The following is a 13635-nucleotide window of genomic DNA, read 5'->3' as shown; positions in this document are numbered from 1 at the left end:
CTGTCTACATTATGCATTTAAGACTCAATTAATATTTTGTTATAATTGAAAAACCCTTACTCACCAAGATTAGGGTACATATTTTTGTGGAGGAAAATGATTGAATCCACTGTAGTTTCAGTGTGGTCCTGCGCTCACTGATGGTGCGTCCAGCAGCGCTGAACACCCTTTCACTGCTGCTGTGACAGGCCGGGATGCACAGTACTGATCTGGCAAATTTTGCCAAAACGTAATCACCAGAGGCATGCCTCCGTTTCACCTCCTCAACATCAATTTTCACATCTTTCTCGCGCTAATCGAAACGCATCACATGACCGCTCATTTACCGCGCAAGCCCGAGCCCGTGTACAATTATATAAATTAAGCCTGAGCCCGACCGAACCCGTTGGGTAAGATCTTCAGCTCTAATGCAATTGTTACTTTTTGACATTGATTAAAACTATGGACAAAGGCCCATTGTGACATCTTGATTAATCCCTCTGCTTTACTTAAATGTATCAGCTTGATTTATTTTAATAACACCTGTGCTTACTGCACCGCCACCTCTTTTTTAGATTGCTCACACATCAGACTTACTGACTAATGATCTATGAAGAAGATGTCTCCTTCCTCTTCTGTCTTTATTTCTATTCTTATATCTGTGGGCAGTTTTTGAGTCCAGTGTTGATGTTAAGTTATAATGACCTTGTTACATTGTGATGCAGTATGTTATTCCATTTGGAAAGATATTTCATTTACGCCACTACAGTTACAGCTCTAAGTCGCGCTGGTATTAAATTTTTTTTTGAAGGTATTAAAAAAGGTAGTAAAAGGTATTAAATTCAACTCAAGAAGTTCTGTGTTTATAACGCGTTATACAGATGCTAGAGGAAAAGAAAAATCCATATAAACTTTTCTGAAAACAGACAGTTCCCCTCAGAGACACATTCATATAAACGCCTACCTCCAATTCATTATTATGGGTTTTATCCAATATTTCGTGCATCGTGAACAGTAAGATTGATCTGCCTGCTATAGTATTTTCTCCTTTTTATGTCCATCTTCCGCTGTTAACGGCCTTTTACAGACTAAATATAATAATAACGTAATATTTCCAAAAACAAATGACATTTTGGAACACGAATGCAGTGCAGTGAATGTACGACTTGCACGGGCCACAGGGCAGTCCATATTGTCCAGCCCTGTAATAGGTGGTAAACATACGTACGATCTACCTCCGTTGCAGTAGGGGTTCGATCTTCAACTGGCTGGCAGGTGCCGCCACTGGCAGGTCATGTGACCTGTCAGTGGCTGGTGGCAGCTGCCAGTCTGATTCAGTGGCGGGCTGGTGGCTGGCAGGTGGCTGGCAGTCTTAACCGCTTTAGATCTGTGAGTATAACGCGTTCTCTGTCACCCTTGCTGCAAGGAAATACACTATTTTATTGTTATGAATGTATTCTTATGACTCTGTTCTTTAGTGTGATTGACGTTTTAGTTTTTTTCCACAATTAAAGCAGTCAAATGAACGTGATCACGACTGGTTGCTTACTGACGCTTCGCCTAAACTCGGAGCGCTCTCGCGGCTGTCTGTCAGAGCTGCCAGTGGAAGCGACAATACGCTGCCAGTTGAAATCACGGCCATTTAAACACTTTGTTCATAATAAAACTCCATAAAACGTCGGCAAATTAAAAGACTAGACCCATAAGAAGATATTAATAATCATGAAATAATATACTTCCTTGTAGTAGGAGTGGTAGAGAACGCGTTGAACTCGGAGCGCTCTCGCGGCTGACTGACTGAGCGATAAGTAGAAGCGGCATTAACCTACCAGTAGGAATCACCGCCATTTAAATACTTTAATCGCGCTAAAAATAAAGAACTGAACAGGTTCACAATAAGAAATTAAGCACAAAACACAAAATCCGTCTGTTTGTTCAACATTTTCCCTACTTTGTTTGGCTGATAACAAGTACTGATAAGGAGTCAATCAAAAACACATTTATGAAAATGTCATTATATATACTTTATTATAAATACAACACTGTGTTAAAAATCAGCTTAAAAATGCATAACAGATGTGACAAGCATGATGAACATCAACATACTGTTAAGTGGACACAGTGCAAGTACTACAAAGAAAGTTGAATAATAATAAAATGAAAATAAATAATAAAATTAATAATATTAATAATAATGTGATGATGATTTGATGCTTCTGCCAAACATTTCTAATGACCCTTTCTACATGGATTCTTAGAAGTACTGGATGATCTGTCAAATAATTAATAGTTTGTAGGTAGAACACATTCTGGCACACACTTTTACACTGAATGGTTTCTCTGTGAAAATCAGCAGTCAATCATTGCTATACTGTGTCCAAAGGACACCACAAACTAATGAGGGATAATTTCAGGCCCGGTTCTACGGGGGTGCTTGAGGGTGCTAAGCACCCCCAAACAAAAGCAAAAGCACCCTCAGATAAAATTATTAATAGCGTATTAATTTTTAAATTAATGAACACGCAGACAGATGCACATACATACATAAATTCGCCAAATTAATACGTACTCACAAGCTTATAAATACACAAGCTGAATTGTTAAAAGCGCACCTCGGGTCATGTGACACGAACCAACCAATCAGCTTCATCCTTTATAGAAACAACATTGAAAACTCAGCCAAGACGGTGAAACAGCTGATCATAGCTGTACAGGGATAGACATTTTTAAAATACATTTTGTAGCAGGGCAGTGCTAGAAAGCCATTTATCATTTGCTGAAACTAACTTGTCTTCATGGAGAGCGTAGGCCATGGTTGCCTAGTAACGACAGACGCCATGGGAGCGTAAGTTAGCGCTTTGGAAAGAACGCGTTTTTAGGCGCGACATGTGAACTGCTCCTAGATGAGCATGCAGTAATAACCTTCACAGTGTATTCTTGATGTTAGATGGCATTTGTTGAAACTACAATTACGATACTAGTGTAGACGATTTATATTACTCAGTCCTATTTGGTGGTACCGTTTTCATACAGTTCCATGCATATTTTTTGTGAGCACCCTCACAATTTTCAGAAGCACCCTCAGTGATTTGGTTCTGGAACCGGGCCTGGATAATTTTATGCCTGTAACAGTTGTATAAAACAATCTGAGGTGCATGAAGTTAACAGAAGTATTTAAAATGAAGTGAGAATTTGGCTTATGTCTGACACGAAAAGCAGTCAGTTTTCTTCTGTGTACACACGTTACATTCAGTTTGTAGCATCGAGAGGTGTCTTGTGAAGTCGACCATCTCCTCCAGCCTTCAGTGTGTAGCTGACCATGTCCTCCAGCCTGGTGGGTCATCTCAGCTGGCTGCAAGGGGTTTATTTTTTCTTACAGTTTAGTCACACCAACCTATATGAAATACAGAAATACATAAAAAATAAAAACATTAAAAATGTATTTTAGTTATGTATTCAGTTAAGTATTTAGTTAAGAATTTCACTAGTGAAATAAAATAAATCTGTACACCCATGCATAACCGCGGTCAAGTGAGCCGCCATCTGGGTACCGCTGCACGTCTATTAGTGGAATTACGGTACAATACACGAAGCGGCCAAAAAGCTTTTGACACGCCCCATACCTTTCGGCACGCCCATTGCTCCAGCCTGCAGTTATCCCTACTTGGAAAAGCTGACGAAAATCTATATTTCAGCGGTTAAAAATTAAATGTGCCCGAAAACAGGGAAAACGTATTTACAAAACGTATTTATATTGTTATATTGTATATTTATATAAAAAATAAAGTTTGTTAAAATACATTCTAACACCTAATGTTTGCTCCTTTTTACATGCATTATTAAAATTTCTTCAGAGTTACCATGAACATTTCAATAAATTATTTTTCTGAACAATCATGTCTCTATCTGTGTTCACGATGTTTTAGTGTAGAATTTGTACAGAAAATGAAAGGCAGTCTGTCACAATGCATTATATATCATATATATTGTTGCTTCTTGTCATTTCTGATGTGTCCTTTCATAATAATAATAACGATAAAAGGCAAAATGTTTTTTATCATTTATCAAAAAAAAGTCTTCAGAGTTAACAGGAAATTTTCTATTCATACAAAGTCTGTGACATTGCACTGACCATTCTTTCACATTTATACATGCCTTATTTAAATTCCTTCAAATCTCACAGCAACATTTCTATTCATAGTTCTTCAGAATGCCCAAGACTCTGTCTGTATCAAGTTTCATGACATTTCAGTGAAGATTTGTAAAGAAAGTACAATTAAAAGTACTTTAAAGTACTTTACTTGTTGAGGCACATGACTAACTAACTAATTGTAAATCCATAACCACAATGACATATTGCTTAACAATTAGTTAATAGTTCTGTGCCTGAACAAGTAAAGTCATAACATAATGATACATTTGCAAATCATTAACTAATGAGTATTTAAAGCAGACAACTGGAAGTTGAAGTACATAGCTTTGAACACTGTGGTAATTAACATATGAATTTACATCATTAGTCATTAAAATAAGTGATAAAGGAAATTAATACATTATGACACATTTATGATTACTTAATCTATGAATCATATAGAATGTTCAATTGTTGCTGATGTAGTAATCATTAATAAATGCTTTAGTTCATCATGAATTATACATTAACTCGTGATTATCTGTGCATTAATTATGCATGAATTAATGCATATTTTTGTACACATATTGTAAAGTGTTACCAAGATTTGCTTTTCATTTTCTGTCAAATTCTACAATTTTCCTGTTAACTCTAAAGACTTTTTTTGGATAAATAATAAAAGACATTTTGCCTTTTATCATTATTATTATTATTATTATGAAAGGACACATCAGAAATGACAAGAAGTGACATGGGGGTGGGATCAGGAAAGGCCCCGAGTAGGGATTCGAACCCAAGACAGTGCTGCCCACAAAGCTATCGGCATCAACATCTTTGAAGGATATATAAGAGAATATAACAATATACAGGTGCTGGTCATATAAATAGAATATCTTTAAAAAGTTGATTTATTTCACCAATTCCATTCAGGAAGTGAAACTTGTATAATGTATACATTCATTCCACACAGACTGATATATTTCAAGTGTTTATTTCTTTTAATTTTGATGATTATAACTGAAAACTAATGAAAACCCCAAATTCAGTATCTCAGAAAATTAGAATATTACTTAAGACCAATACAAAGAAAGACTTTTCAGAAATCTTGGCCAACTGAAAAGTATGAACATGAAGAGTATGAACATGTACAGCACTCAATACTTAGTTGGGGCTCCTTTTGCCTGAATTACTGCAGCAATGCGGCGTGGCATGGAGTCGATCAGTCTGTGGCACTGCTCAGGTGTTATGAGAGCCCAGGTTGCTCTGATAGTGGCCTTCAGCTCTTCTGCATTGTTGGGTCTGGTATATCGCATCTTCCTCTTCACAAACCCCATAGATTTTCTAAGGGGTTAAGGTCAGGTGAGAGTGCTGGCCAATTAACCCTCTGGTTGTGTTCAGGTCAAATTGAGAAAAAGATTTTCTTTTTCCTGGAAATAATAGTTAACATTATCGCATTGGACTCAAACTTACTGACTTTGTTCACACAGGGTAGAAGTACATCTCAGAAATTTTTTTCAGATTTTCGTAACTTTTTGTGGCTTTTATTTCACTTAGTCACACTTGTGGTGTTCCCGGTCAAAAATGACCGGACTGTTTCTCACACTAGTGTGCTTCAATGTTTAATCAGGAAGTTTGCTTTTAAATGCTTTTATTTTGTACAAAATTGCACAAAGTCACACTCATCAAAAATGGCCAGTCATTGAAAGTGAATGGGGAAGATCACAAAAAGCAGGATCTTTATTTTGAAATGATTTTATGTTCTGAAAAGGAGCACAAAGTAACACTTATGCTGTTCCTGTTAAATCTGACCATCGTGACAAACAAAAAAGAACACATTAAGATTATTTGCATTATAACATTTCATGGAACAACAAACCAAAACTGTTATTTTAGTTCTATATATCCTGCACACTGACACTGTTATACTGAGACAATATTATGAAACAACAAGCTGAAGCTCGCTCTGTTTTTTTATTTGTAAACTTTCATCTACTCTGTGAGAACATGAAAGCCTCGAAACCTAAGCTAAAGACAAGGCAGTTTGAGCGTGTGAGCGTGTGAGAGGTTTATCACAGTGAGAGTTATCATAAAAGCATATTGCATGCGGTCCAAGGTAGGATGAAATAAATATAATACTCACAATAGTTTGTGTGAGATAGCGTGAGTATACATGAATCTATACACACACAGGTCCAAGGCATTTATGTTTGCAAGCACAAAATGCTCCTGAACACTAGTTGTTTCTTTTACTTTCATTCTTCCCCATTCACTTTCAATGGCCAGCCATTTTGTAACTTTGTGCAGTTTTGTACAGTTTTGCCTACTTTCGGATAAATGAGGCCTACGATTAATCAGATGCAAATAGAAACTCAAAACCAGTCCTAAATGAAAGAAAACAAGTTGACTAAAAGATTGAATCCAATATTTGGTGATAATATAGCATATTTACAGATTTATAAGCAATTGTTTGGAGTCCGGTCATTTTTGACCGGGAACACCACAAGTGTGACAGGAATCCGAACACAACCAGAGGGTTAAGAACAGGGATACCATGGTCCTTAAACCAGGTACTGGTAGCTTTGGCACTGTGTGCAGGTGCCAAGTCCTGTTGGAAAATGAAATCTGCATCTCCATAAAGTTGGTCAGCAGCAGGAAGCATGAAGTGCTATAAAACGTCCTGGTATACAGCTGCGTTGACCTTGGACCTCAGAAAACACAGTGGACCAACACCAGCAGATGACATGGCACCCCAAACCATCACTGACTGTGGAAACTTTACACTGGACCTCAAGCAATGTGGATTCTGTGGCTCTCCTCTCTTCCTCCAGACTCTGGGACCCTGATTTCCAAAGAAACTGCAAAATTTACTTTCATCAGAGAACATAACTTTGGACCACTCAGCAGCAGTCCAGTCCTTTTTGTCTTTAGCCCAGGCGAGACGCTTCTGACGCTGTCGGTTGTTCAAGAGTGGCTTGACACAAGGAATGCGACAGCTGAAACCCATGTCTTGCATGCGTCTGTGCGTAGTGGTTCTTGAAGCACTGACTCCAGCTGCAGTCCACTCTTTGTGAATCTCCCCCACATTTTTGAATGGGTTTTGTTTCACAATTCTCTCCAGGGTGCGGTTATCCCTATTGCTTGTACATTTTTTCTACCACATCATTTCCTTCCTGTCGCCTCTCTGTTAATGTGCTTGGACACAGAGCTCTGTGAACAGCCAGACTCTTTTGCAATGACCTTTTGTGTCTTGCCCTCCTTGTGCAAGGTGTCAATGGTCGTCTTTTGGAAACTGTCAAATCAGCAGTCTTCCCCATGATTGTTTAGCCTACAGAACTAGACTGAGAGACCATTTAAAGGCCTTTGCAGGTGTTTTGAGTTCATTAGCTGATTACACTGTGGTACCAGATCTCTTCAATACTGAACCTTTTCACAATATTCTAATTTTCTGAGATACTGAATTTGGGGTTTTTATTAGTTGTCTGTTATAATCATCAAAATTATAAGAAATAAACACTTGACATATATCAGTCTGTGTGGAATGAATGTATACATTATACAAGTTTCACTTCTTGAATGGAATTAGTGAAATAAATCAACTTTTTGAAGATATTCTGTTTATATGACCAGCACCTGTATATGCTATATAATGCATTGTGACAAATTGCCATTCATTTTCTGTACAAATCTTCACTGAAATCTCACGAAACTTGATACAGACAGAGTCTTGGGCATTCTGAAGAACTATGAATAGAAATGTTGCTGTGAGATTTGAAGGAATTTAAATAAGGCATGTATAAATGTGAAAGAATGGTCAGTGCAATGTCACAGACTTTGTATGAATAAATTTCCTGTTAACTCTGAAGACTTTTTTTGATAAATGATACAAAGCATTTTGCCTTTTATCGTTATTATTATTATGAAAGGAAACATCAGAAATGACAAGAAGCAACAATATATATGATATATAATGCATTGTGACAGACTGCCTTTCATTTTCTGTACAAATTCTACACTAAAACATCGTGAACACAGATAGAGACATGATTGTTCAGAAAAATAATTTATTGAAATGTTCATGGTAACTCTGAAGAAATTTTAATAATGCATGTAGGAAAAAAAGAGCAAATATTAAGTGTTAGAACGTATTTTAACAAACTTTATTTTTTCAGAAAACTTCAAAGTATAATTTATTCGAAAGTAATATAAGTGTATCTTCTATAATGTACAATATAAATACGTTTTGTAAATACTTTTTCCCTGTTTTCGGGCACATTTAATTTTTAACCGCTGAAATATAGACGTTCGTCAGCTTTTTGGCCGCTTCGTGTCTCCGTACCGTAATTCCACTAATAGACGTGCAGCAAATCGAGATAGCGGCTCACTTGACTGCGGTGATTTAACCCGCACGTAAATTCACCAGTTTCTCCCGAAATACGTGCAGGTAAGTGGCTGGTGAACTGGGAAAGGAATGTAGTGAATTATATCGTTACTTACACTATGTGTATCTGATATGAATCAAACACGTCTGCAAATTATACTTGAATGGAATGTTGTTGCAGCTTCCATAGACATCCGTGTGTATTTTACAAACTCTAAATATATTGTTTTACTAGTACTTATGTGTATTTAAATGTCTGAAACCTAAATTAAACGTTATGTGGTTGCAAACACTGCATAACTGTGATTATATGGCAAGCACAGCTCGCGTCTCTCTCTGGCTTAACGCCAGCCAACGCGAGAAAACGCAGTTTAAATTTGGCAGTTGCGTGATGTCACCGAACGTTCTAAATCCCATATGTGACCCTAATTATTTTCGCCATAAAAGAAAAATCAATAATTTTGACCCATACAATGTATTTTTGGCTATTGCTACAAATGTACCCCAGCGACTTAAGACTGGTTTTGTGGTCCAGGGTCACATATGTGGGACCGTACTCCCAGGGGCACAGAAATAAGAATCCCATACGTGGGACGTACCGTTTAAAGGGTTAAGCGGTTTATGCAACCTACCATTTAAGTCACACCCTATAAACCATCCTACAAGCTGAAAGATGAACTGCCACATATGTTGTTGTTGAGCTGTTATTTGAGCCTCTCTTTGTTCATATACAGTAAAAATGGCAGAGGCCAGTATTTCAGTGGAACAGGACCAGTTTGTTTGTTCAGTGTGTCTGGATCTACTAAAGGATCCAGTGACCATTCCCTGTGGACACAGTTACTGTATGAACTGTATTGCAGGCTACTGGAATAAGAAGGGTCAGAAGAATGTTTACAGCTGCCCTCAGTGCAGACAGACCTTCAGTCCAAGACCAGCTTTAGGCAAAAACACCATTTTGGCTGAAATGGTGGAGAAACTGAAGAAGAGTAAAGTCCAAGTTGCTGTTCCTGCTGGTGCTGGAGATGTGGAGTGTGACGTCTGCACTGGAAGAAAACACAAAGCTGTCAAGTCCTGTCTGGTGTGTTTGGAATCTTACTGTCAGACTCATTTTTATCGTCATGAAGAATTTCGCTCAGGTAATCCACACAAAGTGATCGATGCCACTGGACGACTGCAGCAGATGATCTGTCCTCAACATGAGAAAAAACTAGAACTCTACTGCCGGACTGACCAGCGATGTATTTGTCACCTGTGTAAAAAAGATGAGCACAAAAACCACAACACTGTAGCAGCTTTAACAGAGAGGAAAAAGAAACAGGTATTATTAAATTTACATAGAATTTACATTACAAAATGACAAGAAGATTATTTAAAGAACAATTCGGTTTTAGTGTTATTTCTATGTTTAACAGAAACAGTTGGAACAAACAAAAAGAAACTTCCAGCAGAGGATCCAGCAGAGAGAGAAAGATCTAAAGGAGCTGAGAGAGGTTGTGCAAAATCATAAGGTAAGTTGGAAACTGGTGGAAAAGTTTTGTGGTCAGTTAAAGGGATAGTTCACCCAAAAATGAAAATTACCCCATGATTTACTCACCCTCATGCCATCAGAAGTGTATGACTTTCTTCTTTTAGACGAATACAGTTGGAATTATATTAAAAAAAGGTCCTGACTCTTCCAGTCCTGATAATGGCAGTGAGAAAATAATGTGGTAAAAAGCTGCTTCAAACCTGTAAGACCTTCGCTCACCTTCGGAACACAATTTAAGATTTCCGAGTGCTTTTTGACCCTCCACAGACAGCAAGGGTCCTAAAGTTTCCTGTGACGGCTAGGTTTAGGTGTAGGGTTGGTGTAGGGCGATAGAAAATATGTTTTTTACAGTATAAAAACCATTATGCCTGTGTGTGTGTCTTAACAGCGCTCAACACAGGCAGAAGTGGAACACAGTGAGAAAATCTTTACTGAAATGATCCACTCAATTGAGAGAAGCCGCTCTGAGATGACACAGCTGATCAGAGCTCGGGAAAAGACTGTAGTGAGTCGAGCTGAAGAATTTATGGTGAAACTGAAGCAAGATATTGATGATCTGAGGACAAAAAACAGAGAGATTGAGCAGCTTTCACACACAGAGGATCACATCCATTTCCTGCAGGTAACAAAACTTGAGAAGAATGGGAAAATTATCTAGATATCTTCATTTGACCTTATTTATTGACTGTGTTGTTTGCCTGTAGAGTTTCCGGCCATTCTCTGCTCCTCCCGACTTGACAAATGCAGTCATAATCACTGTCAATACTCGCATCTTTTACGATGATGTTAGAAAATCAGTCTCTGTGCTTAAACGGACACTTGAACATTTCTGCAAAGAGGTGACAGGAAAGATATCTGGTAGAGGTAAAGTACTACAGATATTTAAATACTACAGATGCATCATGTAACATAAATGTGATTACTGTCAATTTTCTAATCGCGTAACATTTAAATTACTCAATTTTTTTGTAGCGAGATACATTGAGGTCCTTCTTTCATCTGAGGAGGAAGACGAGGAGGAGGATGAAGAGGATTTACAATGTAATGTCTACTTAAAAAAAAAAAAAATCACTGCATGCATTAGTAAGGACATTGCATAGATTTCCATTGATTTTCTATCAGAAGTCCACTTCCAGAACAAAAATTAACAGATAATGTACTCACCACCTTGTCATCCAAGATGTTCATGTCTTTCTTTCTTCAGTCGTAAAGAAATTATGTTTAATTTAAATGCAGATTCAAACAATCCCAAATGCGGTTGTAAACGATCCCAGCTGAGGAAGAAGGGTCTTAAAGGAGAAGTCCACTTCAAAAAAACAAAGATTCACATATAATGTACTCACCCCACTGTCATCCAAGATCTTCATGTCTTTCTTTCTTGAGTCATAAAGAAATTATGTTTTTTGAGGAAAACATTTCAGCATTTTTCTTCATATAATGGACTGCTATGGTGCCCCGATTTTGAACTTCCAGAATGTAGTTTAAATACAGCTTCAAATGATCCCAAATGCGGCTGGAAATGATCCCAGCTTATCTAGCGAAACGATTGGTTATTTTCATTAAAAAAAAAAAAACAATTTAAATACTTTTTATTCTAAAACGCTCGTTTTGCCTTTCTCTCGTTGAACTCTGTGTACTCTGGCTCAAGACAGTTAGGGTATGTCAAAAAACCATCGTATTTTCTTCCTCAACTTCAAAAATCATTTAAAAATCATCCTACATCGCTGCAGAAGTACCGACACAGTCATTGCAAAATAAACATGCAAAGAAGATCAAACACCCTTAACAAAAAAGGTAAAACAGTTATATAGGACGATTTTGAAGTTGAGGGAGAACATGAGGGCACCATATCAGTCCATTATATGGAGAAAAATCCTGAAATGTTTTCCTTAAAAAACATAATTTCTTTACGTCTGAAGAAAGAAAGACATGAACATCTTGGATGACAAGGGGGTGAGTACATTTTTTGTAAATTTTTGTTCTGGATGTGGACCTCTCCTTTAATAACAAAAGGACAAATATTTACTGGTATTACTATCCTTGTGGGGACATTTGGTCCCTATAACGTGATAAATACCAGGTACACACACACACGCACACACACACAATGTATGCAAAAAGAAAAGTATACAACTATAATTTTCAATTCTCCATACTCATGAAATGTGATCAGTGATCACAGTAAATATGGAAGACTCTCTCTCTTAAATTTCACATTATTTCAATTCAGCATTAAGCCCTGAAGTTTATTTACTTCAGTCTGAGTTTATCTACTTTTTCCTCTTCAATGGTCACACACTTCCTGTTTTATCAAATGTAGAATTAGAATGATACGAGAAGTCAAAGTCTGAATATTCTAAGCCAACTAGTGCATACACCTCTTCTTTCTGATAATCTGAAGTTGTTTGATTTACACACGGGCACTATTTCAGCACTATTTCAGAACTCATGAATGTTTGCTTTCCTCCACAGTGTCACTGCCTAGATCCTCCACAGAGCCGCAGTCACTGTCCAGGCAATTCAGAGAACCAAGGTCAAAACCCAAACCCTCCTCAACCTAGTTGCTGTCCAAACACTTACAGCCCAGATTCTCCAGACTGACAGATTCATGGCCCAAACCCTTCACAACACCAAACTGACAACCCAGACCCTTTACAGTGTCATGATGTGTCACACTGTGATGTGCCAGAATCAGGGCCTGGAAAATGTTTAGCTAAAATGTACCACCATTTCTGTGGATATTCAAAGAGAGCTTTCTTATTTGTATGTTTTATTTGTATTTACAAACACATTTCCTATGTATATTTGTAGGCTTTTTGGAAGTAGATAACTTAAGTCTTATTTGTCCTCCTAGACTTTAATATGCTCTAAACAGTTTGATTTGCATAATGTGGTGAAAGGAAGTTATTATAAAATTAGATTTTTATTCTTTGAAAATATTATTTTACACCCTCCAACATTCATTTTGTACTGAAGTTATTTTAAATTAGAATAAAGTTAGGTCCCTGCCACAAGTATTTTTTTTTTTAATAAACAAGGTTAGAAAATGTATTTTAATATTTTTAAAATCTATTTTTAATAAAAAAAAAAAACAATGCCCTGTATGTGTTTTGTCTCATATATATTACAGCAAGAGCAATATGACACGAGTGCTGATTTTCGTTTCTGGATGTATCTGTGTTTTAAACAAATCGTGTAAACCAATTATTCAAGAGCTCATTCATAAAGAGAGCCATTTACTTTATTCTTGAATGAATCAGCCATTTGAATGAATCCAATGAATGAATGAATGAATGACTCATAAAGACATTTACCGCCACCTGATGGCAGATTTAGTTTCTTATTTTGCATATCATTTCATTAAAAAATAAATAAATAAATACATAAATTCTGTCATTTACTCACCCTCATGTCGTTTTAAAGCTTTCTTTTGTGGAACATGGTATTTTGAAGACTTTTGTTAACAAAGCTGTTTTGGTTAAAATAACGTTCATTGTATGAACAAAAATACTGAGATGTTTCTCAAATGATCTTCTTTTATGTTCCATAGTTTATATTAGGCCTTTGCAGCCTAAATGTTTATGTGTAATAAATTCTATGTTAAATCAAATAAATGAT

The 13635-nt window shown here is 36.9% G+C and overlaps 1 protein-coding gene across 1 annotated transcript; it reads left to right on the top strand.

Annotated features, from left to right (window-relative positions):
• The first annotated feature begins 8470 nt into the window (after positions 1–8470).
• Positions 8471–13635, top strand: ftr63 (finTRIM family, member 63). The gene is made up of 7 exons (XM_051139471.1): positions 8471–8552; positions 9224–9807; positions 9902–9997; positions 10406–10639; positions 10722–10881; positions 10990–11058; positions 12490–13635. Exons 2-7 carry the CDS (start codon positions 9229–9231, stop codon positions 12576–12578), a joined length of 1227 nt encoding a protein of 408 aa, XP_050995428.1. The 5' UTR covers positions 8471–8552; positions 9224–9228; the 3' UTR covers positions 12579–13635.

Source organism: Labeo rohita, chromosome 20, assembly GCF_022985175.1.
Source record: "Labeo rohita strain BAU-BD-2019 chromosome 20, IGBB_LRoh.1.0, whole genome shotgun sequence".
Taxonomy (NCBI): Eukaryota; Metazoa; Chordata; class Actinopteri; order Cypriniformes; family Cyprinidae; genus Labeo; species Labeo rohita.
This window is presented reverse-complemented; position numbering and strand designations above follow the sequence as displayed.

Bases quoted from the DNA above. Each gene is read 5' to 3' on its own strand.
- ftr63 (XM_051139471.1), top strand. From the start codon at position 9,229: ATGGCAGAGGCCAGTATTTCAGTGGAACAGGACCAGTTTGTTTGTTCA. The intron at 10,882-10,989 runs GTAAAGTACTAC...ATTTTTTTGTAG, and splicing joins AGGAAAGATATCTGGTAGAG to CGAGATACATTGAGGTCCTT. The intron at 11,059-12,489 runs GTAATGTCTACT...TTTCCTCCACAG, and splicing joins GGATGAAGAGGATTTACAAT to TGTCACTGCCTAGATCCTCC.